Here is a 26,825-nt window from a genome sequence, read left to right on the forward strand (position 1 = left end):
TCGGTATCTTTAGGTTCAGTGTTAAAAATGGCAATGTGAATGCTAATTGTTTTTAGGGAGAGATCCCCTGATATGATTGTAAAGCACCTTGTGTTTACAGTAGTACATAGTAAAAATATATATATAAATGCCTCCTTCATTCATACACTTGTTTGTTCACAGTTTGAACATTCTTGTTTCCAGTTGTTTAATTTCAAGATCTGAGGTGAATTATCCTTTGTTGCTTTTACAGCTACAAAGCTGGGAGCACTACATGTAAATGACATTCAAAGTCACATTACACGCTTTTAGCATTAAATAAAGCACATAAACAGTACCTGAGATTATCATTGCCACACTTTGTGTTTGTTGTTAGGACAAAAACTGTGATTAACATGGAAAAGATACCTTTTATCGCGTGTCGCGTCGCATGTAGTTAGGACACGGTGTAACACACACACTGGCGAGTAAAATCTAAGAATTTATTAACCAATGGCTAATGATAGACATTATTTGTGTCTATCTATTTGTCCAGAGTGAAATTTACTCGCATATGCAAGTGATTTACTCGCATTGTCGAGGGTTGAAGGGGGTCAATCACATTTTTGGATCATGGTCTCAGGACAATAACCAGGACCAGCTAATAACCAGTCAATAATGAACCAGCTAACTAGCTAAAAAACAACTAAAATATTAGCTATCAGCTTAACTTAAACTGCATTTTCCAAAAGGTTAGTGACTCCTATTTAACTAAGTATGTCTGTAAAAATTAAATAAAATATTTGTTGATTTAATTGTCAGGCTACAGAACTATGCAATTATTTTCTCAATTGCAATATGGATTTATTTACCTAGCCATACAGTGTTGGGGAAACTACAAACCAGTCATAATTTGAAGAAATTAAACTACAGTCAAGCTAATGCTTTGATAAAAGTAGTTAGCTACATTACAAACTGGGAACAGTTGTTTAACACTTAAGTTATTAGGGGGGCAAAAATGTGTTCTGTAAAAAATTTAAAACCTGTCCTATATATAAATTATAATTTGAATCAGGGTGACAGAATGAAACTTGAACAGTTAAGTTTATACTAAATATTACACCTAATTTACATAACCGGAAACATAACACATTGTAAAGACTGTTTTATTATTTCCTCAGCTTGCACATTAAAAACAGTGAGGTACAATGCTACTCATTGAATGAAGTACCTTGTTACTAGAGAAGCTACACTATTAAGAAAATAACTGAACTGCTGTCATGCTGTTGAAAAATGTAGTCAAGTTAAAGTAGTAGTGTCACTACTTGAAGTTAACTATCCCCCTGTAAAGTTCTCTTTTGAAGTACCATTTAAAAGAAATCCATTGTTTTTAACGTTCAAACCCCCAAAAAACCTGAATCAGAGTCGTTTGGCTCTTGGCTTAATTAGCAGGGTCATCGCCGCCTGCACCTCCACTGAAACACTGTCACTCGATGCAGCTAAAAAGGGAAGATGAGAACAACATCCACAGCATTCGAGAGGAGGGTCAAAAGCACCGGTGCCTCCATCTGTGCACTGGATCCAATTTAAAGCAAATCTACGGCTGCAGTTCTGCTGGAAATGTCTTATTGGGTTCCCCAGCTAGTGCGGAGGGCAGGGCTCCAGCAGACAGCAGCTTGTGTTTATAGTGGAGGACACATAAGGGAGTACGATACGGTCCCTGTGCTGGAGTGGCATCTTAGAAGCTGTTTTACAAAGACGTAACACGGCTACGTTATTGCAGGATGGGGTTGTGGAAGGCAATGGTCGGTTAATGCACACTGCTTGCTATTTCTCAGTTACGGCTCTATGAAGTCGGGACATTACAGAGTCCTCATTCAAAGATGAGTAGCCTGCTTGGCTTTATTAGTTCTGTCTTAACATGAGAGGTTATATCGAATGAGATTAATACAAACAGACACAGAGCACAGCAGTAACAAGCAACTGAGGCCCTTTTTATCTGTCAAAAAATACACATGTAATTATAATCAGCATTAACGTCTCCATTATTATTACATACTCTGCCCTCACTTCCCCTGTCAGAGAATCCCAGCTGTGATTCTGAGCATCACCAGCATACGTTACTGAACACACGTGTACACAAAACATACATTAATAGCTCTGCATCACCTTGTTTGCACATTACATAACTAAACTTTTATCCTTTTGGCAGACGCTTTTATCCAAATTTCCTGGGAACTGAACCCATGCTAACTAGTCAAACCTTGACCCGATGATTTCAAATTGGAAAGTTGTTCTGGGTTTAATTCTGCTTTCTTAAGACTGGTTAGTCAGAAATCATGACAATAACTAGATAGAAAAGTTCAGCTTGAGAAAGCCCCAGAAAGCCTGACCGGAAAGTTTGAAGTAGATTTAAGTAAGAAGGTTTTAAGTTTTAAGTTTAAGCAGTTTCAAAAGCTAGATAGCCAGACAGACAGACAGTCAGTCAGTATCATAAATTAGCACATTGATAACATGCCCAAACTTTTAATGTTAACGTTAATGTTTATCGCACACAGCATAAATGGTTCTAATACATAGACAAATATACAGCTGCTTTGATATTTTAGGAATGGGGTTGCAAGGTGATTTGGTGGTTCTTGGCATCAGAAAGTAAAAAAAAAAGTTTCAATTCTTATTATACAGTATGTACAAATAGGGCACATCATTTAAAGTGCTAATTTAATTCATACTTTGTTGTGTGGTTTCCTTTTGAGATGGATGGATGCCCATTATTAAATAAAAAAACCACCTACATGCCTTAAGCCGGGGACACACTTAACGACTGTAAGGCCAATTATGAATACAATTTTATACTTACGACTGATCATGCCCAAACGCGCCGAGTCAGAGACAGTTGCATTTAGTCGGTGTTTAAAATCTGCTCCAGTCATTGGAAAAGTCTGTAAGTGGGTTCAGTTCAGTCTTAGAATGTTTCAGCAAGTCATTAAATGTGTCCCTGGCATTATTGGATCAAAGCATTATACTGTATGCATCTTTAATGCAAAGTTTTAGTTTCTCTTTTTTTTAAAATCCCAAACTACTACTCTAAAGTCTTCAGTTTACTTCTACCTCCGTCTATCTAAAAGAGAAATCAATGGTGCTTGGGTTGATTAGAACACATCCACCCCTGCCTGAGACTTAAGTCACTCAAAAGCTTGACATGAGTCAATACATCCCAGTTTCCGGTTCAGTCTACTGATTACTGATTAGAGCGAACTGCGACTATTTTTGGCTGATGGGAGTTCTTTAAATCAAATTCCAGAGCTAGATAAATAATCGGAGTGACGCAGTCATATGCGGCCTGGTAGGAACTGTGAGCAGAATCCAAAGGACCGGATCTGAGGCCCGCAGCTGAACGCTGATTGAGTGAGCTCTCACGCTGTGAATCTCCCACTAGCTGCATCCTCTCTACTGTGTTTAATGTTTCCACTAGACTTTACGACACTAGTGAGAGACAATGGGGGCCAAAAACAAATCTTCATGTCACAGTTCATCTTGCTAAGAGAGAAACAGACAGACAGAGACAGAGAGATAGAGGATGTCCCTGATGAAAAGACCAGCTTAGACCAATAAGAATTTCTATGCTGGTCCAAGATGGATGTATATTTTGAAAACTATATTCAGGAACATGTGACAACCTGTAACAATGTACAATAAGGAAAAGAGAAAATTTCCAATTAAATATATCCTCACTCCTGACCCACCCTACAATACAGAGGGTGACTGGTTATCACAAGAGGATAATAGGGTCATTGGCCTAGATCGTTATTAATTATCTCCTCAAAAGAGGGACTCAATTTCCTTTATCTTTTTCATCCACTTGTCTGTTAACCATGAAATCATCTCATTTGGACTTGCTGCACATTAAATTAACCTTATCCTGGTTTGGCAAAGTGCTGGACAGGTTATTCTAATATTATAAGTGCTACGCCATGGCTATTCAAACTGAATTTATGGAAGGTGGTAATCGCATTAGAGGTCACTGACTTCACCTTAAGCAGTGAGACAACACATTATGTTGAACACATGTCTCTATAACCTGTACAATCTACATTCAGAAGAATAATTAGAACTTGGCTTTTAGAAATTTGTGCATGTCAAAAAACTGTACACGTCATATTATATATGAATCATTTAATCACATAATCACTACTTTGTATCTTAGCAATTAACAATGGCTTCTCTTTTCTCTCCATACATTTACTTGTCTTCAGTTGTGCACTTGCAGATAAGCCAACTAGGGGACCTACATTACTCTGCAGATGAAGGGCAGTTCAATTGAGAGAAGTACGCATTTTGAAATACCTACTAGGATGTGATGTGTAATTGCACAGAATTTTGGATAGCAGAAAATGCAATCTCAATTTGATTCCATTTATATATTTTTTTTATATGTTTATCATTTATACATTATATAGTTTTACTATAAATCTATACATTTTAAGTTTGGGGTGAGTATTTTTTGTTTGTTTGGTTGGTTTTGAAAGAAAATTATGTGCATTTATGTGCATTAATGTGATCAAAACCACAGTAAAAACAGTAACATTAATAACTGTTATCTATTATTATACTTTATTATTTATTCCTGTGATGGCAAAGCTGAATTTTTAGCAGCCAATACTCCAGGCTTCAGTATCACATAATCCTTCAAAATAAATGTTAAAGCTGATTTGATATTCAAGATTCCTTTCTTATTATCACTGAAAATAACTGTTCTGTTTAATTTTGTGTGGAAACCACAATAGTGTATTTTTTCAGGATTCTATTAGAAAGAACAGCATTCATTTGAAATAGAAACATATTTCTTTGTTTCAATGAAACTTATATACAGTATCTCACGAAAGTGAGTACACCCTCTCACATTATTTCTTGATAACAGACCGCTGCTAAGTATAACACACTGTGCCATGAAAAACAGAGCGTTGCTATGGACGCAGGATTCTAACCGTAGAGACGGAACGGACTATTTTCTTTAGCGGAAGCAATACAATCGTTTTTAAATCAGTAAACTCAAAAAACAAGTTCAGGCTGATTCAAGACCCCTGTCGGGGTTGTATTCGCTATAACAACTGCCTCGCTCTACATTATCCCTTACATATTTACTATCCTCTGAAAATAACTCAACATACAGCCATTATTGTCAAAATAGCTGGCAACAAAAGTGAGTACACCCTAAGTGATAACAGCTGTACGTCGTTTAACCATGCAAAGCCACATGTCCTATTCATCATTTTCATGTTTTTGTCTGCATGACAGGACCATACAAATTTGTGTATCTTGTTTTAGAGCAGATAAAATTTGTGCTTTGAGTACAATTCTCTCACACTGACCACTGGAGGTTCAACATGGCACCTCATGGCAAAGAACTCTCTAAGGATTTGAGAATTAGAATTGTTGCTCTCCACAAAGATGGCCTAGGCTATAAGAAGATAGGTAACACCCTGAAACTGAGTTACAGTACAGGCCAGGGTCATACAGAGGTTTTCCAAGATGGGTTCCACTTGGAACAGGCTAGACTACAAACACAAATGGATTTTTTCCTCCTATTTTTTTGAGGCTTCTGCCAGCACCACTAGTCCTAAAAAACAGGGGACACCAAGGAGGCAAAATCAATTTATCAATGAACTCTCTATTGTCCAAGTCATCTTAAAAAGCCAAAGCAATTTAGGAACACTTTGTTCTCTCTGAAAGATCTCTTGCTCAGAGGCCAGCTAATCAAATGTCTGAGGAGTCTATCATCAGAGTCACTGGTCAAGCTCTCCGCACACTTAAGGCAGGGAGGAGGGGAGAGGATCTCTAAGGCTTCATTACTATATAGCTGCCCAAGGCATATGGCCCTCTGGACATGGCTGAAATCATATCCGTTTGTCTTCGGGGACAGGTACTTATTCATTCGCACTTTAACCTGCTGCAGCAGAGCATGCCCTCCAGAGAGACCATCAACCATGAAGTTATTTTCACACACAACTACATTATATTTCTGCATTATATACTTATATCTCGCTCCCTCTCTCTCTTTAACCCACTCACAAACACAAATGCTCGGTTCCAAACAAGCTGCCTACGCCTACAAGATTTTATTTTGTTTTACCAGTGCGTGTATCATTCACACAAAAGTCAATCACAGAATGCATAATGAAAATTACAGTTAAAAAAAATAGCAGGTATATTAGCCTGCTGTCACTTTAAAACCTGCACGGTTCCAATATACTCACACATCTGATTTTGTCCCAACTGTTAACGTTCACTTAAGACACAACCGTCTGTGTTTATGTAAACCGTGTATGTATTTGACAGTTTAACTGCAATAAGACATGAAAGAAAACAAAACTTAGTTTAGTGCTCCCTACTGTGTGACCACCTGCTTTCTATGCCTACACTTCGGGTGTGTGCGCGCATAAAAGTGTATGTCATTGTGCGAGTAAAATCATTTGAAAGTCTAAATTGGCAACACATGCAAATAATAAACTTTTGTGATGAAGAAGAACAGATGAAAGTAAGACACCCGAAAAAAAGTGAGCCAGTGTGGCTATTTTTTTGTGTATTCTGTAAAAAAAAAGAGAGACAGTGTTAGACACCCCAGACTGCAGGAAGTGCCGATCAACAGTAAGTTATTTTTGTACAGCTATGGTTATAAACTCTCTCTCTGCCTACCTACACTTATTTTGAGTGTGACTCATTCAAAATAAATAAAGCTAAAGATGAATTTGAATGCTATTTGAAGGAGTTTTATTTTCAAAATTTCCATAGGTATCTATCACAATAATATTATGAATTCTTTTGACCATGATAATCATGTAGTGAAATTTTTATATTTTGACAGCCCTAGCAACATGCTAACATCAATCTTTATTAGAATCAATCAGTGAGTCACCCATTCAAAGCATTTGTGTGAGTCAACAGTTGTAGAGTTGTTTTCACACATTTAGTATTTTTCTCTTTTCTAGCACTTTTCTAACACCAACATATACCCCAAATGGTCAGAACCAAAAGTATTTTCTTGTTGTATGACCATTTAAGTGCAACAAATAAAAATTTTAATACATCATTATTCTTTCTTATTGGTAGAATGACTTTTATGACTAAAACATCCATCTTAAAGCATGCTTTGTTTTACTTCCCATCAATCTTTCCCTGGCTGACGTGAGTAATTAGCATCATGATTGTGGAAAATATTCAGTGCCTCTATCAATGAAAATGGCTCTAATCTGGTGGCTGGGTAACTGCCTGACTAACCGCGGGCAAATTCTCACTCTCATCTACTCCGCTCCTGTCAAAACCTATCACGAAACATGTTTAACTTTAACCAGTTTGCTCAGTCGGTGAAACACATTGCAAGACTGAGAGAAACGCAATGAAATGCAATGGGTAAAGGCTCAAGGGAAGATGTATGCTCCGAAAAAATAAATGAGGCCTCTTGGACTGATTGGCCTGTGGGCAACAGCCCATTCGGCTCTGTGGTTAATCCGCGAATGCTTTTACCTCATTCCATGCTCTTTTCTCTTAAACACACACAGGCAAATTGCCTTAAACACATGAGCAATGGAGGTAATAATGCTGTAAAATTTCCTCTGTGGTGGTAATAAAGGGGTGTTAATGTGGGGTCACTGATTGGACACACTCTGAGGGAGCTCCTTATGGCCATTTACTACTGAAATCAGTAAAGTAAAACTACTCACCATAGTCGGTGTCATAGAAGATAATGAACTTTTGCCAGGTGTACTCCATCACCACTTGGAAGATGACGTCATTTAGGTAGACGGGAGGTCGCACGAAGAGAGTGTAGTCGTCTGGATGGGCGCGACTGGTGGGCGGACAGCTGGAGCGAGGAGTCCCTGCGGGTGCCCTCTGGATGAAGAGGTGAGGGATGTGCATGGCGTCAGCTAAAGACTGCAGTGACCCCGCGGACATACAGCCGATAGAGCTGACCAGTGCTAGGATACCTCTGTTCATCAACTCACAAGCTGTGTGTGACAGAAAGAGAGAGAAGACAGAAGTTTTATAATGACTGACTTATTATTCCGTTCATTTGATTTAGTTTCCCATAACTTCAGTGCAAACATAATAGGTGAAACTCTAAATAACAAAATCATTTGACAGTACAAATATTTGGTGTAACAGTCTCTGACAAATTATTTAAAAAACGGTCGAGTAAGATTAGGTATGTGAGAAACTTCGAAGTTTGCTAGTTTTAAGGCATGTACACAAACATGAAAACCATAAAGTTAACTATACATTAGGGTCCACACTAATGACTGATAACCTTCTGTTAATTATAAGCGCTGCAGTTTTGTTGTCTGCCACTTTAAATGCTCAAGCTCTTAAAAGTCGGTGGATTCTAATTGGCTGTCAAAGTTTACATTCATCAGCTAAAAAAAAAAAAAAAAAAAAATCATTCTGAAAGCAATTCCAACAATAATGTTCCTTTGTGTCTAGGGTTGGGTACCGAACTCAGTACTTTTAATGGCACCGACCGAATTACGTCGGTACTACCAAGTACCGATTCACATGAAATCAATTGGTGCTAAATTTCGGTACCTGAAAAGAACACATCTGGGCGAGAGCAAGACTATTTAAATACGAATCCTGCATGTTCTGCGTGTCTCTGTGTGAATGAGTGGCGCAGACGCGCGGTTTCATTTACCACACTCACTGAAGCACACGTCACGCTCACTGTGTTTTTCAGCCTCGGCAGTCTCACTATATGAGAACATGAATGCATTTCCAGAGCCGCTTTGAGAGTCACTGAAGTTCATCAGCATTTTACAGTTTCATTTAAGAAAAACTATTGTTATATCATTAACATACGGAAACTCAAAGGTCTTCACCACAACCTGTCAAAATAAAAGTTTGGTTTAACTTGATATTATATTACTGTTGTACAGTAGAATATCTCAATTTAATAATAATACTAACACTAACACTAAAATCAAAAATATTCTTTTTAAGGAATAATCACTTTTTCTTCTATGTTGAAATTTTAAAAGCTCAGTTGTGCCGCATGTTGTTAAATAAAAAGTTTAATTTAATATAAAATATCAATTAAATTAATGTTTTATGTCTTCATTTGATTACTAGAAAATTCACAACACAGATTTTGTGGAAATCAAAACATTTCATAGAAATGATTTTTTTTTATTTATTTTTTTTTTACTAAAATGGTTGTTTTTATTAATATTCAAGCATCACAGACAATGGCAGACAGCAGCCAAGGCAGCTCTGGCATAATGTCAATAACACTTCTACAAAAGACTTAGTTTCTTTACAGTTATTGAGGTAAACATGTCTAAATTACCGAAAAAAGGTACCATTGGGTACCGGCACAGAATTTCAGGTAGAATTTTAGGTTTCAGGTAAAAATGTGAACTTACCCAACCCTATTTGTGTCATTGTCATTATAGTTGCCGTATGGGCTTCCCTATTCTTATATAATTAGAACGATTATTAAAACTTCATATTTATAGCTATCAGTATTGTCATGGTCCTTGGTGTGAATGTCCATTAGCTGTTTTTCCCAGGCAGGTCAGGTTGGTCTGTTAGTAGGTTCTCAGTTAGTCATGCTGGGAGACCAGCTCCCCACCCAGCTAAATCATCTAATCACCAGCAAGAGATTTTGTAAAATTACCGAATTTTAATTTTTTGGGTGAGCTATCTCATTAAGAGCAGCTTGACCGGTCTGAGAGACCATATTAAACCATCTAAGAGCAGAGAGCAGCTTAGGCTGGTTTCAAGCAGGTTTCTACAACAGGTAACGGGATATTAAATGAAAGATGCAACTTCTCTGAGAGGTTTTAATCGTTCAAATTGTCTAACAGCTAAAGCATGACACAATGTTAGCACTGTAATTAAGCTACCAGTACTAAAACTATATAAAAAACTAGAATAAAAACAAACATAAATGTAGGTAGTATTTTAATCAGCTATTGCGACATATCCCTAAATAAGGTGAGAACATATTTCTCTAGTTCTGCAAATAGATGGAATTTCTACAACAATCAAGTTCCCTTTTGTTCAGTCAAGTAACCATGTGGCTTGCCATCTTGAAGAAATATATATTTTATGGCTCAATCCCTGAGCGTAATCACAGGCTGGCAGCCAAAGGTGGTGGTGATCAATATGTCTTTACCAATGGCTTTAATTACAACTGTGCAAATATGATCATTTCCACTCCACTTAGAGCTTCATTAACAATTCAGCACTTTTAAAGACTCCCATCTGAATAGTCAGGAAAAAAAGGGGGACAAAAAACACATTTAGAACTCTATCACAGGCTATGAGGTGTTTATGGGAAAAAAAACGAAACGAAAAGAAACCAGCGTTCTTCAGTATAAATATATAGTTTTGAAATTTTAATTTGATAAACATTCCATTCATAAGCACTTACTTGCAGGGTTTGCATAAACAGATGCTCATCAGCACTGATGCTGCTTTAAGACCTCTGATTGGTTCCTTCATTTTTTTTCGCTGCAAAAGTGAAGGCTTAGTGCTTGTGTTTTGATTGAGCTGCTGCAAAAATAGGCTTATATCTAATTGCATCTTACTGCAGAACATTTTATAATGAAGCATAAGTCTATTTCCAAAGAACTGAAAGTACCTCCTACAAATAAACTCAACCTTTTTGCCCTTGATCAGTTTGTGGCTCCCGGATGTGCAGTAAAGCTGATTTCAGACATGAACATTCATCTCACTTGACTCATTTTATTTAGTGTAACTGAAGTTGGGGAAGGTAAAATGCAGTATGTCAAGCCATGGAGCAGTGTAATTTGCCAACTCTGGCAAAAAAAACAAAAAAAACAAAAAAAACAGGGTCAGAACAAAAAGAAGGAAAGATGCAAACAATAGTGCTGAAAAAGCAAACTGTGAGATGAAATAGACAACCCAGGCTCATTGGAAAAACATGCCTCTACTTATATTTTTTGCAAAAACGTACCTATATATATACAATTCACTGTAGTTTGCAGCTGAAATGATTACTAGAAGCAGTAAAACACCAACAACTTGAACTCCTTTTCACATAAATTATGATTAAGGGGCAGATTACTGATTAATAAAGACTTATTTTTTCTTAACCATAGTGTGCGATTTGTAAACTAATACACTTTGATGTTTACATCACAAACAGCTTCATATGTATGGTTTTTCTGACGTAGTAAATTAGCTTGGTAGCTTACTTGGTACAGCGTTGCATTTAGAATGCAGAAAGCTCGGGTACGAGTCCTAAGAAACACAAATCACAAGACTTTAAAAGATTTCAAAGACCGGTAGAAGCAAACTAAACTGGCATGTTTGCATCAGCAAATGCCCTATCGTTTAGGTAGCAACGGAATATAATTTTGCTGAAATGTTGCCACTGGCACGTTTTTATAACGAGCCTGGAAATGGAGGCTACGTGCAAACTAAGCCATTTTATTTCACTCCATACTGTGTTGAGTGATTATTGTAAACAGACCCAAGGGAATTTTTTTTTTTTTTTTGGATCAAAATATGTGACTCGTTCAGCATGTTGACTTGAAGGTTTTTTCAAGCTTTGATGATGGGCAAATTTGGTATCAAAGTAATCTTTGTGTAAATGTTGAATATTTAAAGTATTTTATTTTAGAAAGCTTTTGATATGAAAAAAAAAACAAAACAAAAAAAACTTAAAGGAATAGTCCACCCAAAAATCGTCATGTATCAGCATTTCTTTCTTCAACTGAATACAAAAGCAAATATTTTGAATGTTGACAGCCAAACCGTTTTAGTTCCCATTGACTTCCACTGTATTTTATGTCAACACAATTAAAGTCAATGGAATCCGAAACTGTTTGGTTACCAACATTCTTTAACATATCTTCTTTTGTGTTTCCCAAAAGCAAGTCAGTCATACAGGTTTGGAACAATATGAGGGTGAGTAAATGTTGGCAGAATTTTCATTAATGGATGGACGATTCCTTTAAGGCTTCAATACAAACTTCAATGTTTGAGTGACAGTAAAAGGTATTTTGCTAAATGTCAAAAGAAAGTGATCAGTGGATCATCCAGGATTTAAATGGTATCAAAGCTTCAGAATATTAAAAAAATAAAATAAAACAAACAAACAAATAAATTAATAAAGATAAAAGATTTTCCTTAAACAGCTTCAACTACTAAAGTACTACTGGGTTCATCCTCAGCACTCTGGTCTTTAGCAATTACAGCTTAAGGCAGTTCACATTTTTTTGAAACAGTTCATTTAAACTCAAGAAAAAAGGAACTGCCAATCATCATAAAAATACATTAAACTGAAAGCTTGACATTTGATCCCACAAAATGTGTAGAATTATGATGATTAACTTAACGCATAGAATTATGATTAACTTAACGCATGCAACTTAATTGATTAAATGCACAAGTTTTAAGCTGAAAAAGCCAAGCTCCAGTTAATAAGATCTTGTTTAATGAGGTAGAGTGTTTTGTGCTGCCCCCCGTTATGGATTGGACTGATTGAAAATGGAAAGGCTGGCTAATCCTTACTTATTAAAGCACTTCTGTGAATTAGTGCTATAATCTGTCAGTGAGCCACATTCCTCTTAGATATTGCTAACTATGTTAGCGAAAGGGAGCATTGATCAATCATTACAAATAAAGTCTTATAATTTAGCCATTTGTTTGATTACAAATGATCCCAAGTATTAACATGGCCCGTTAAGTATTGCATATTAAACCATCGCCTGAAGTTAAAAACACAAACACTCATATTTGCAGTAGTTCACACCAGGGACTGCATAATGCCAAGACACTTTCAAAGAATAATGTTACAAAGAAATCAAATAATGACTTATTTTACTTTGAAAGTAATCAGTGATATTCCATATAAGGGCAATGACTCAGTTTCAATCGCTCAGTAGTAGCATTAGGATGCCTGATTGATAGGGTTCCAGACGTCCCGTTTTTCTCTGGACAGTCCCGTATATCAGCACAGTTCCATAGTTCAGCTCTTTTTTTAGTTTTAATTATATTAAAAAAATATGTTTTGTTCCATATTTTATCTTTCTTCAAATGTCTTTATTGCTAAGCGATAGAGCAAGACTTCTGTCACGCGAGAATAGCCTATATCAAAAGTAGCCAATTACGTCACAGTATATTTTGTAGAACAAATATACCATCCAGCCACAATTCTCTATCGACAGTCAAGGCAGGACACAACGTTAGTGTCAGTGACAGAGCACGGATCAGATCAATTCTGACACGAAGATGTCAAAAAGAAGTATGTTTATATTTAAAGAGGATCTTCAAAAAGATTTTAAATTATGAATTATTAAAAAGGGAGCCACTGACAGAACCAAGTAAATTAAGATGTGACATTTGTGGAGCTCGCTTTTTCAATTTGTAATTTAGCATAAATAATTCTCGTTCATTATGTTTCCTCCTGACATAACTGTGATTGTGTTTATAATAAATAAGTGACATGCTATTCATCAGCAACTTTTAATTTAAAATTCAAAGCAGTGCATTTCTGCACCTACCCTGCACAGATAACTGATGCACAAACATGAAAGTTTGCCTTTAACAAGCAAACTAAATATTTTGTTTATCTCTCTAATCAATTCATCTCCAATTCTCTTATAAACATCAAAATAAATATTTCTAATATTTAAATGCATATAAATAACATTTAAATTTAGCTATTTAATACACTTTGATGTATATATAAAACTAAACTTTGTGATTCAATAATAGATAAACACACTCCTGTTCAAGAGTTTGGGTTCAGTAAGATTTAAAGATTTAAAGTAATGGATACTTTTATTGAGAAAATATGCATTAAACTGATAAAAAGTGACAGTAAAGACAATTTCTATTTTAAATAAATGCTGTTCTTTTGAACTTTAAATTCATCAAAGAATTCTAAAAAGTATCATGGTTTCCAGTTCCACAAAACATATTAAGCAGCACGACATAATAATATGTTCATTCAGCATTCATAATAATAAGAAATGTTTATTTAGCAGCAAATCAGCATATTAGAATGATTTCTGAAGGATCACGTGACACTGAGGACTGGAGTAATGATGTTGAAAAATCAGCTTTGCCAACAGAGGAATAAATAAAAAAATTAAATATATAAAAATAAAAATTTTGAATTCTAATAATATTTTACAATATTACTGTATTTTTTATCAAATAAATGCAGCCTTGAGGGGCATAAGAGACTTCTTTCAAAAGCATTAATAAAGCATTCTGACTCCAAACTTTTGAACTGTATGTCCGAGAATCATTTTATTTGTTATTATTTGCTGATATGAAACTTTTATCAAATTTCATTTTGCCTACTAGTTAACAAATCCATGCACATCCAACACTTGTGAGAACTCTCATAATGTAAATCTCAGCTGCTGCTGTAATGTTCACACTCCTGTTATCTCCCATTTGCCCATGACTGTGGGTGTATTTGTTCACTTCTAGTTTGAATAAATAGACCTTTTTGGATTTATAAATACATGCAAAAGCAGGAGAGATGAAGCTAAAGATAAACCCAAGGTGGGAAAAAATAAACACTCAAATATTGAGTTATCTAAAGCGCTTAGCTTGTGGCCTCTCACACCGGTCCATTTCAGGAGTCCTTAACTTTTCCCATCACCACTTAGACACACACACACACACACACACACACACACAGATCTCCTCTCTCAACTGAAAATCTAACACTGTTGAGCACTTCAGATAAATTTGTCCAAGGAGAGCACTGGCTTTTCTTTTTATAGTGGAGGCTTTTGCTGCTGTCATTTTTATGAGGAAGATTCGCAACACATTCCCCCCCCCCCCCCCCATTCATTCTCATCATCGGAAAGAATTGGGCAGAGTGCTGGATTAGAGCAAACAGATATTAGATATCTTCAGCTCATATTGTAATGTTTTCAATTGCTTCTTTAGGAATTAGATACTTATCAGTTGTTTAATTACAGATAGAAGTGGCGGACATTGTTCTCTAATTACCCAGATAGCGTGAAAACATTCTGGAAGGAATTGAGCATTTGTTGGTGATATCTCCTTCCTAGTGTTATATTCCGCTATTTAAAATCTTGCAGCATGTTCTCTTAGAGTAAACATGGAATGAAAATGGGAATTTTTTGGTCTTACTGTGAGCGACTAACTGGCGCATCTTATTCCAAAAAATGTTTTGTTGTATTATTTTTGTTTTTCTGCACACAAATAAGTATTAGCACTGCTTCATAACACACTGTAGTCACATGGTCTATTTAATGATGTCTTTACTACCTTTCTGGGCCTTGAAAGTGGCAATTACGTTGCAGTCTAAGGGGGGTCAGAAAGCTCTCGGATTTCATCAACGCTGTTGATAGTTCATATTCTGGGCTCATCTGCTTTTCTGTACATAGTATGCTTTATTACTTATGGTGTTTAATATCACTGTCTTAGTACTTTAAGGCGAGACACGGCAGGCAAAAACATTGATTTTTCATGCAGTGGTCAGTTTTGAGATTTTGGGCTAGTTTACTCCTTCAATATGTGTTCTTTCAAGCTGCTATAAAGAAAACGTTGAAAATACCGTCTGTTTACTGAAGTCTGTCATGACGGGTATCGCTGTAAAGCTCTGAGTCTCCTGCACAACGCTATGTAGCCCAAATATGGGCATTTCCTTTCTATCAGTAACCAATCGTGAATGTCCAAAGGGGGATTTAAAGCTAACGACGAAATCTCATTTAGAGCTATTTAACTGCCGTTTTCTCAAAATTAGTTTTTTGTCATTCTCCAGTAGGCTCCAAACATCTCGCCTATGTAGCACCTGTGTACACCAAACTTTCCAGTTATACACTTAGCAGTATTCTGAAGATATTTTCAGAGGGATTTGTTAATAAATCATTCCTGGCCTGATTTATGTGACATTTTAATAAAAAAAATAAAAAAATGTAAGGCTATGGACAGTATATTTTGATTTCCTAGGTAATGAAAGAATATATCCTGAAATCCCTCTGAATTTTTTTTTTTCATCTTGTGTGTAAACAAAATGAAAAAATAATTTTGCACCTGGCTTTATCATATGTTCAGATCTATCTACCGAAAATATATGCAAAATCATGCATATTTAATGAGATAATGCCTAATTTGCATAATTAAACATACACATTTCTAAAACTTGTAATACTTTTTTTTTATATACTTGTGTAAGTAATCAACTGAGGAAGTTTCATGGTGATATCTATTATTTTAAAATGTTACCCTACCTGTAGTGTCTCGCCTTAAGCAAAGTTGAGTGTTTTAGAACGTCCCCAAATTCAAGACTTTATTCTTTGATTTTCATCCACCTTCTCAGCAGTGACTACAAACGTAAAATCCTGCGCTCTTTACAAATTAAAAAATTGCAAACACGTTTTATGGCAGTGATATCAAATGCTCATTGGCTCTCCGAACCTGTAAGAAGTATTTGATGAATCACTGAATCATTGATTCAAGAGACTCGTTCAAAAACTCTTTTAAGACTTCATTCATTAATTTCAAACAATTAAGCCTAATGAATTCATTTAAATAAAAACGGAGCAATTCCAAGAGGGTCCTCACACCATTGGTGCTCGGGCCCTAAATATTTTAATAGGCTAATTTTAGTCAAATTTTGTCATTGTATAAAAACACTCATTCATAACATTAAAGAACATTTTGTTTAGTTTTGTTTAGAACCTCTAATGTTTTGTTTTTAGAATCGTGGGAGAACCGTGATCATAAAAAAAAAGAAAAAAAAGAAGAAAAAAACCCCAAACAGATTATCCAGATTCATAAATTAAGATTAAAAGAATATATAATATATCTGGGATCTAACTTATACCTCCTATTAGCACTGTTTCTAATATTAAAATGTACAATCTTACAGACTAGGAAGAAGTCTTTATTTACAACAATGAATTGGGACAATTATAATGCAGAATTGAATAATAATGTAGGATTCTGAAATGAGTTCTTATTTTGGAGACGTGGTGCTTATCCAGCGTCGAAGTTCTGGAAAACACTTTGGTATGCATTGGATATCCCTCTAGCGCCCCCCAAAATATGTCATTTCTGACACTCGTGTGACAAAACGTTGCACGGAGCGCAAGTGAAACGATCATATTTCCTCTACTGATTGCAGTACAAGACAAAAATGTCGTAACGTTACGTTGAAATGCATACAGTTACGACGGCTCCCTATGCTTTCGTGGTAGACCTACTTTGATGACATACAATGATTAAAACAGCTGTCACCTGGCAATAGGCCTAGCACGTCACCAGACATTACATTTTATTTCAGGAAAGTAATTCAATGTTCGTAGTTCATTAATTTGCTAGAGAGGAGCATATCTCTAAAATTATGAATGTATTAAGCAAATATCACACAAACAAGAGTGCTGTTTAGACCTCAGGTGATCAAAGCCGATTTGAAAAACACAACTGCATTTGTGCCTTTAAACATCATTTTAATAAATAAATTTAATAATAATAATAAAAAAAAACTTAATATTGGGTAACTTACATTTTTGACACCAATTAGATACTTTGTTTTTGCTCCTCTGATGAAAATAATTCCAAACAAATCTATCGTCAAGCGTCTCAGAGCAGTGTTTCTCATTCCTAAATGAATCAATGTTTTGAACGAATCAGTTTAATGAATGATTCAATGACCTGCTCACGACCAATTCGGTTGAGCAAATGATTCGATGTATCACTCATAAATACACTTGCGGCCACCTTCTGGTGGAACTTTGTAAATAATTACTGAAATGTGTATTATATTATATTATATTATATTATATTATATTATATTATATTATATTATATTATATTATATTATATTATATTATATTATGAAAAAGTATTATTATTATTATTAGTAGTAGTATTAATACTATATGTTAATTTAAGAGTCAAAAAATAAAATAAAAATCGGTAACACTTTACAATAAGGTTCATTAGTTAACTACATTAGTTAACATTAACTAATAATGAACTGCACTTATACAGCATTTGTTCATCTTTGTTAATGTTAATTTCAACATTTACTAATACTTTATTAAAATCTTGTTAACATTAGGTAATGCACTGTGAACTAACATGAACAAACAATGAACAGCTTTATTTTCATTAACTAACATTAACAAAGATTAACAAAAACAGTAGTAAATGTATTGCTCATTGTTAGTTCATGCACTCAAAAAAATGAACTAGGAAGGTTGTACACTTTACATAATATATTTATATTTAGTTTACTTATAATAATTGTGTTTGTTGACTTGAAATGTTTTTTTCTATTAAGGTCCACGTAATTATGTCTCAACTTAACAGTACAAAATCCTAACGTGTTGTCTAAACACAAACCATTTATGTTAAGTAAAAAAATTCTTACATCCAGAGGGTGGCAGTATAGTGCGACGCCAACTGCCATTTTGCCCTAACTTAATTTGATTGTGTTCAATCTGCTTAATATGTAAAATTTAAGTTTACTTAATCCGTTTGTGTTGGATTACATGAATGATTTGTGTTGCATTAACTGAAACTGGGCAGTGCTTGTTAGTTCCCAGCATGCTTTGCATATGGTTGAATTAAGAGAGAATAAATGTTAAAATTAAGTGTTATTTTATGTTTTTTTGAGAAAATTAGAAAAGGGGAAGACATGATAGTGTGTAATTGTATTTAATGTTCAATTACGTTGGAATTATTAGAACCATTTAAAATACAGTGGGTTACCATTGTGGAGAAGTGTGGAGCATTTTATTTGGCTGTGGACTGATTTGGTTACTTTTAACTGCTTTGGTTGAAGGACCATGTAAATCTTAGCATTTAAGATGCTAATATGTGTTACTGCTAGCAAATAGCTAGCTATAGTCTATTCATTTAAATATGTGTCACTAAAATAAATAAAATATGAATGGGTGAATGAAAATAACAAACACATAAGTTGAATGCAAATTAAGTAAATTAGTTGGACTGACACTATTAAATTAAGCTGTGTCCAACCATAGTAAATAAGTTGAATCAACCTTAATAAATTAAGTTGACCCAACGTAAGTACATTAAATTGGAATAACAGAATTGCATAATGCTGAAATAAAGCAAGTTAATCATGTGGAAATCATTTCCATGATTTTTTTATGTTCATTCAAAGAGTTATTTTTTTGAGTGTGTTAGTTAATACATTTACTAATGTTTAATAAAGGAACCTTATTGTAAAGTGTTACCAAAAAATCTTATAACCTTATAAATCTATTGCATAGTAGATATCAGTAGAAATAGTAGCCTTAGTAAATGAAGGTCATCTTCTTTTTAACAGGTTGTATTGCAACCATATTTTTACACTCAAAGAAAAAAGTAAACAAATACCAATAACCATCTCTGCTACTAACTCAGCACGCTTCTTGCATGGCAGATGTTTGCCAGTGCGCTCCACAGGAGCTGTTTAGAAATGTGCTATGCTGTAAGGGAAAACGAGTCAAACAGTCCCAAGTGGGAGAGTCTCCAAATGTCAAGATGTAAGTGTTTGATGAAGGGACGGCCTTGACGGAATCTGTTTCATTATGTCTGTTTGTGAAATGAAGACGCATGTGCAGGTTAGCATGCCAGCTTGCTGCATATAGGAGAGGATTCAATCAATATGGTGCTGCTCTTTTAAAAGATAGGTATAAGAAGAACAACCACAGCCAAAGAAAAGTCAAGGAAGGATGGAGTGAGAAAAGAGCTTGGGAAAACTACTTTGAACTCCCAAATCCCTGCGGCTAAACCAAGTGGGTTCCTATTGTGCTACCTATTAGGGTTTTCTTGTGTGTTTGCCCTGCTGAAAATAACAGCCTGAGCTAGTGTAGGCTGGTCTCCCAGTTTGACAAGCTAATGATTGCTAAAACCTCAGTCAAAAAAGTACGAATTTTGCTGTCATCTTAATTAGGAGGGGTACAACAACATCAGACTGAATGAAAGTCGACTGCTTTCTATCATGAGCGTTTTTTATTTTTGTGTTTTATTTTTGTATAAAATACACTGAAAGTCACATTGAATCAGTGTTTTTAAATGATTTGGTTAAATGACTGATTCAGTGACTCGGTGAGCATGTACCTGTGTGTTCTCCAGTATCACTGACCATATCTGCAAAGTTTCCCCCCTAATTGAAGCACTGAAGGAGTCATTCATCACAAGTGATTCTCCACATGCCAACACGGATGGAATCAACCTGTGACTCATTAGAAATCTCCTCAGCATCCATTCTCCCTCTCCTTCTTCTCTTTCATCTAATTCTATTCATCTTCTTTAAGCTCTCACCCTCTCTCTCTCTTTCCCCTGCATCTCTCTACATTTACCTGCCTCCTCTTATCTCCTCTAAGGACTGGTCTCTGAACAAAGCCCCTCTGCGGTGATTGAAGGAGAGATATAAAACAAAGAAAGGGAAGAAATGTGGGATTTCTAAATTAAAGCAAAGCACCAGATGTCACGGATCTGGTCCCTAACATCTTTATGTGAAGAAAATATGCAAATCCCTCCTCCTTTGAGATTTATCTAATAGGCAGTCTTTTCAATAAATATTTGAAATGCTTTTTTCTTTTTTAGTAAATCCTATAGTGGAGCTAATATTAAAAAGGTCCCACTAATCTCACATGTCCAAAGATCAGATGTTGTGAGTTTACTTCAAAATGCAATATTTAAAGTCCCTCTGTAGTCAATCATTTTAAACAACGTCGGACACATAACATTAATATGATTAGCATTTGGCTTGACCACGTTATCTAACAGCTAAAAATGTGTTCCTAATGTTACACAAACCATGTTCCCATTTGCCATCTCGGAGTCTGACTGCTGCCTTCTAAAAATCAGCATCCTTAGAAATGCTTTGAACAACTTAGAGCGTCAGTGGAGAAAGGCATATAGTTCACCATAACATCGTAAAATACATCATACATAATTCACCCACTATATTGCTAAATGTACCCGATTTGTCATATCAACAGAAATATATACTAGGATAACATGGCTTCTCTTGAGACTCCCCTGCTTCACAGCATAGTTAATGATATAGTAAAGGCTGCCCTCTTCGTGACGGGATTGGTTACAAAGTACTTTGTGATGTAAGAAACACAATCGATTGCGAACCGTGTTTTTGAGACTGTCTTTGATTTTTACCACAGGGGGACTTTAAAAGAACAGTGAGCTTTTGTGGATTTCAGCTAAGCAAAAATCATATTTTTGTAGAGCAAAGAAAATAGAGTTAAAATCATCTTCCAGATGAGTCCAAAGTACTTTTTTAAAACAACTATTACTAATTTACTGTCATTTCATTTGGATTTAATTTGTAATTAATAAAAAAAAAATAAAAAAAAAAAAAAGAACTGCTGGAACTTTCTACATTTTCTTCAATGTGACATTTTTTCAAAGAATTGTGATTTTCAACATTATTAAGCATAATATAGTTCAAGGATTTAATTATTTTGTAGACGCAGCATATGGCAACAATGTGTCTTAATCATTTAATAGCTTGAAACATCCCACACAGCCTGTTTTATATCTAAAACTATCAAATAAATGTTTCTATTTATTTATAATTATAATGCATGCATTTTTTATGACCTCATGTTAATTGAGGGCACTGCAATTATTACAATGAAAAGTCAGTGTTTTTCAGTGTACAGAGTGATGAAATTTAACTGCCTTTTTTTTTTCTGATGTGATGCTGTACCAAGAAAGAACCTGACCAATATTTCAATATTTTAAACAGCTGTTAAAAATAAGTATCTTTTCAGTATGATACCAGTCTTATTTACAAGTTCCTGGAAAAAAGCAGAAATGTTAAATTATTCTTTTGCATCCGATCTTTTCACATAACACACTCTTAGAAAAAAAAGTTTGATGGGTTCTTGATTCAACTTTAAGGAGAAATGTCTTAAATGATTGCATAATACTTTAATGTTAAACATGTCAATTACATTTAAAGTATAAGTGGTTTAATTCTTAAAACTTTTTTTTAATACATGGATTTTTTAAAATACTTTTATGATGCTTTTGTACAGGGGTGGAATTGTTTCAGGGGCCCTAACACAGTAACAATGTGCGCTTTTACTTTTGTAGCCCTTATCTTTCGGTCTCTGTCTTTCAACTGAACCCCCTGTTTTAAAAGAGTTTACCCCAAGCTAAAGTGAGAGAGGAACAACTAAGCCTAACTAATACACACAGATATTCACTAATAAAGTAAAGCAAATAAAAATATATGGAACACATTTGTAAATAAACTGTAAATCTTAATGTAATTAGCATAACCATGATGTTACAATACATTAAATAATCAATCACACAAAGCTTCCATGGACAGACTACTGAATTCTATTCGCCATATAGCATATATCCCAACTAATCCTAAACTCTTACTTTCGCTGGGTTATGGTGTCTTCACTGGTGATTTAAATCTCAGTGCATTATTCTTAATAATTCTTAAGGGCGGGCGTACACGGTGCGAGTTCGGACACTCGGGAGGTCGTGAGATATTGCACACGTTGCGAGTCAGTTCAACTGAAAATCGCGTCAAAGCAGCTCGTACACGGCACGACTGTCCTACACGAATTTTATCCCGAGCCTGCAGCAATCACGTGAGCTTTCGTGCTAAACACAGAGACCGTCAATGTTGCATGCAGGCAAAGCTTCAGATAGAAAAATGACAGAAATGTGTGTGCAAATGATTTGTTGAAAAGCAGAGAACAGTAGCCATTCCTTTCAACATAAAAACTTAAGAGAGAGAGAGAGAGAGAAAAAGAAAGAGAGAAAAGTGTGTGTGTGTGTGTGTGTGTGACAGTGTGCGCACGCTGTATGGTTGCTGCCACTGAGGTATAGCCCCATCGACGTGGTTGTGTATAGGGCAATAGGGGACAGCTGGTGAAAATCGGGCCGACTCCCCGAATTTTTTAAACATGTTTAAAAATGATCGGGAGGTCGGGATGGTGCTCATAACGTGCTCGGCTCGGCTCGTAATTCCTCTCACACGCTGCGAGCCGCGACCATGCGAGCATCACCGATTCCACTCGATTTCTCCCGAGTGAAAAAAATAAAATAAAAATCGCACCGTGTACGCCCGCCTTAAGAGTGCAAACTTTATAGTAAAACTGAATGGTGCACATGCATTTAGACCAGTAACGTGCGGTGAAATCTTGTCATGGGTAGGCTGTGACCTATCAATGTGGCATATATTCATTCAGTTAATGTAGCAACCCAAGTTCATATCAGGCATCATCACATCGCTGCCTGCAAACAGCAAAGTCAGTCATATGTGAGGCTAATGCACAATCAAATCTAATAATCAAATTAATGGACACATCTATCTTATGACTTAGGCCTATACAACAAAACAAATGTTTTGTGCGGGACACTAAGAGGGAGGCGGCGCGGTGTCAGCGAACCGACAAGCAGCCTAGTCACTATTGTGTAGTTTGTATTAATGCCATGATTCAACAAATCAACTTTATTTCACACAATTCTGACTTTATATCTTGCAATTCTGACTTTATAACATGCAATTGCGTGTTATAAACGATGATATCAGGTGATATCCTGGACAAACAAAATATGATAGAAAATGTATAAGTTATATACGATTTAAATATGCTTTTGGGTATTTGATGGGACCCCTGATTCCCTGGGGCCCCAAGCGGCCGCTTACCTCGCGTATTGGTTAAGTTCCCCCCTGCTTTTGTATATATTTTTAAGCTTTAAAGCTCCTAATATCCATTTAAGCAAAACTAAAAACCGTTCATGATTGAAAACGAAAAGTGACTTTCAGTGTACAGTGATGAGATTTAATTGCATTTTTTTTCTGATGTGATACTGTACCAACAAAGAGCTTTTGCATATAAAGTGCATTTTCATTCAAAAACTGCTCTTTTGAGTATAATAAAAGTCTTATTTGCAGTTCCTTGAAAAAAAACTGAAATTTCAGATTCATAAATTAATCTTCTTTTGCATCTGATCATTTCACATAACCAGTCACAAATCAAACTGACCTGATCTTGGACCATATTTATGATTTATACAGTATTTTTTATACTTTTATGACGCTTTTGGAGACTTTTTTCTTCTACTATCCCTTTAAGCAAAATAGAGAAAAATATAATGAAAAAAACAACAGCAAATGAAATATGTTGTCCATGATAGAAAGTAATTGATTTCTCATTCAGCCAGATGTTGTTGACATACTTACCCCTCTTGAATGAGATGAGAGCAAAATCCTCTTACTTTTATTTTTGTTTGTTTGTTTTTTGACTGAGGTTATGCAGTTTTTCATCATACTTTGCTTATAGTTATTCAATACAATCCACTGGTATGGAAGAGTCAGAGTGGGAGGATAATTTATGGGGCCAAAATACTTTGACTTTACCAGAATGAGGTTACAAGAAGTGCACCTTTGCTGGAGAAGAGAGAAAAGAGATGCTTTGAACAGATTTGGCTGAGGGCTAAATTCACACAGGAAAAAAGAAACTACTCTTCAAACAAAGCAACGGTTCCAAGGGACATATTTGCTCACTGATTTTAAACATAAAAAGGGCAGAGCATGTGTGTGTGTGTGTGTGTGTGTGTGTTTAATCAAAACCACAGGTGTGTGTGTGTGTGTAGGGACATCATTGTCATAAATATGGATGTGGAGTTGTGCCTTCTCTCTGGCAGCATGCCATCCTGCAGCTTAGTGCTGATTCGTCTGAAACCTCAACAGCATGTCCATCGCCGGCATAAAACAGGAGGTGACATCACCACTCTGTCCACCACAGCACTCATCAAAGCACCATCTGATCTAAGTCTATTAGTCCATTACCCTCACACATGGGTCTCACTCTCAACCCCGCAAGGTGAGAGTTACTCGCTGCAAGCAGCTCTAAAGCTATCGCTCTGCACTATATATAGCATACAAAAAGAACATAAATTGTGGAAAATGGTCTTTACACTAAATAAATAAAAACATTTAGTCTCACAATGTAACAAAACATGATATATGATTACAACACACTGTAAGAATAATAGAAAATGTAAAAAACAACAAAAAAACAACAACTAAATAATACAATATATGTCTGCATTAACGGTGGGTATTCTTAATCAATCTTTGGCAACAAGTGACAGTTTTTGAGTCTTAATAAGTGATTCATTAAAACAAGTGAATTAATCAAATGATTCATTTAGGAATTAAACACAGGACAGTATTTATGAATGAGTCACTGAATCATTCACTCAAACAATTAATTCACTGATTCCTTCACAAACTAAACTCCAATAATGTGTGGCTCGGATATGCGACAATTGATTCTGCATTGGCTTTGTTTACAATTATTTTTGTTGGCAGAGCAAAAATAGACAACGTAACTGGCAATATAGCATCTAAAATTTAGGTTTCTCAATAATAATTTCTTGTTTACAGAACTATTGTTGTATAAAAGCAATATCTTCAAACTGTTAATATAAATATCACTGAAATACAACATCATTAGTGCTTGTGTGATATTATATTGTACCAAATACAGTAGTATATTAATAATTACTATTAAAACAGTATGATAGTAAAATATATTAGTGTTTGTATTTAGTTTTTAGCTTTTTGCTTTTTTTAACCAAGATATTGAGAGCGGAGATAGGAAACGATGGGGTGAAGAGTCTTTGTTTGGAAAATGTCATAAGCCACATTCGAACTGCAGGTCTTCCGCGCAAAAACACCAATCTATGCTGTACCCTCCAGGCCACTTCTCTGAAATCTAAATAGCATATTTTCATAGTTTTGTCTGGTTCCACCAGGCTATTGGGGTGCAAATAGCCATGCTGTGTGGCCAGTGCTATTTACACACAGTGCAAATAATCACTTCGCATTTTCCCCGTTTCCTGGCCGAGAGCTTATTTGACATCGCAAAGGTGTATGTGAGCTGAGAGTGCAGCTCTGCAGCCAGACTCAGTTGGAAAGATGTGAATGTGTGTGTGCATTTGTTTGAAGGACAAATACAGAAAGGAGAATTCTTGAAAGGAGGATTTGACAGAAACAAAGAGAGGAAAGAGCAGAAGGAAAGGAGAAAGGTGAAGAAAGAAATGCTGATAGAGAGTTGAAAAAGAGAGTGATTGCACCGCGGTGTGTCTGTGACAGATGGTCGGGCGCTGAGGAATGGAGAAAAGGAAGCGGTTGGGAATGATGTGGCCCTCTCATCGTTTCAAGTTGAAATCAACTATCAAAACTCTGTTTCATCTTTTGGAGAAAGCAACCGTTGTCCTGTTTACTCTCTAATAAACACAGCAGTGCTGTGATCATGCTCTACCAAACCATATTTCCATTACCTTCACTGATGTTACTATGATCACTGGAACAGGGTAACTGCGAGGCCAGGTTGATGTGAGGACAGTGGCACTCTCATTTTCTGCTTTGGCTCATCTCGCTCTTTCTCTGTTTCTCAGAATGCAATGTTCTTTGGAGGAGAATGAGCTGCAGCTTTTTGTGCACCTCAATGCCGCTGAGCATTCAGTTCACTCCTGCACACAGGGAGCATGTGTGCAGATGTGACTCTGTTTCTGGGTTGAGTGTGTGTGTAGGACCAAAAGGAAGAGAATCCTGAGTGTTTGCATCAGAGAAAAGAGAGACAGCCTGAGATATTTCCAAAGAGGTCAACTGGTCATAGTGGGCTGAATGAGAACTCAGACATCTCACCACATACTCAGAACCTTGACTCATGGGCTTTCTGCTGTCAACAACAACTTCTCTACGGTTCCTCCAGTTTTTCTGTTTCTGTCCTCCAGTTTTTCCCCTCATAAACTCCTAACTTCCCATGATTCTCCTCTCTCATAAACATTTATCAGTTTTACTGTTTTTTTATACTCTTTTTTTTTTTTAT

The 26,825-nt window shown here is 35.7% G+C and overlaps 1 protein-coding gene across 4 annotated transcripts in view; it reads right to left on the bottom strand.

Moving 5' to 3' along the window:
- grid2 (glutamate receptor, ionotropic, delta 2) overlaps positions 1-26,825 on the bottom strand; it is a 414,921-nt gene that overhangs the window by 164,076 nt on the left and 224,020 nt on the right. For all 4 annotated transcript variants that reach the window (XR_014603005.1, XM_084086958.1, XM_084086959.1 and 1 more), the window contains exon 3: positions 7,680-7,964. Coding sequence is in view for 3 of the 4 variants with exons in the window: in XM_084086958.1 (XP_083943084.1) it covers positions 7,680-7,964 (285 nt within the window). In the remaining variant the exon portion in view is untranslated. The remainder of the gene's footprint in view (positions 1-7,679; positions 7,965-26,825) is intronic.

This window comes from Abramis brama, assembly GCF_963993115.1.
Source record: "Abramis brama genome assembly, chromosome: 16".
Taxonomy (NCBI): domain Eukaryota; kingdom Metazoa; phylum Chordata; class Actinopteri; order Cypriniformes; family Leuciscidae; genus Abramis; species Abramis brama.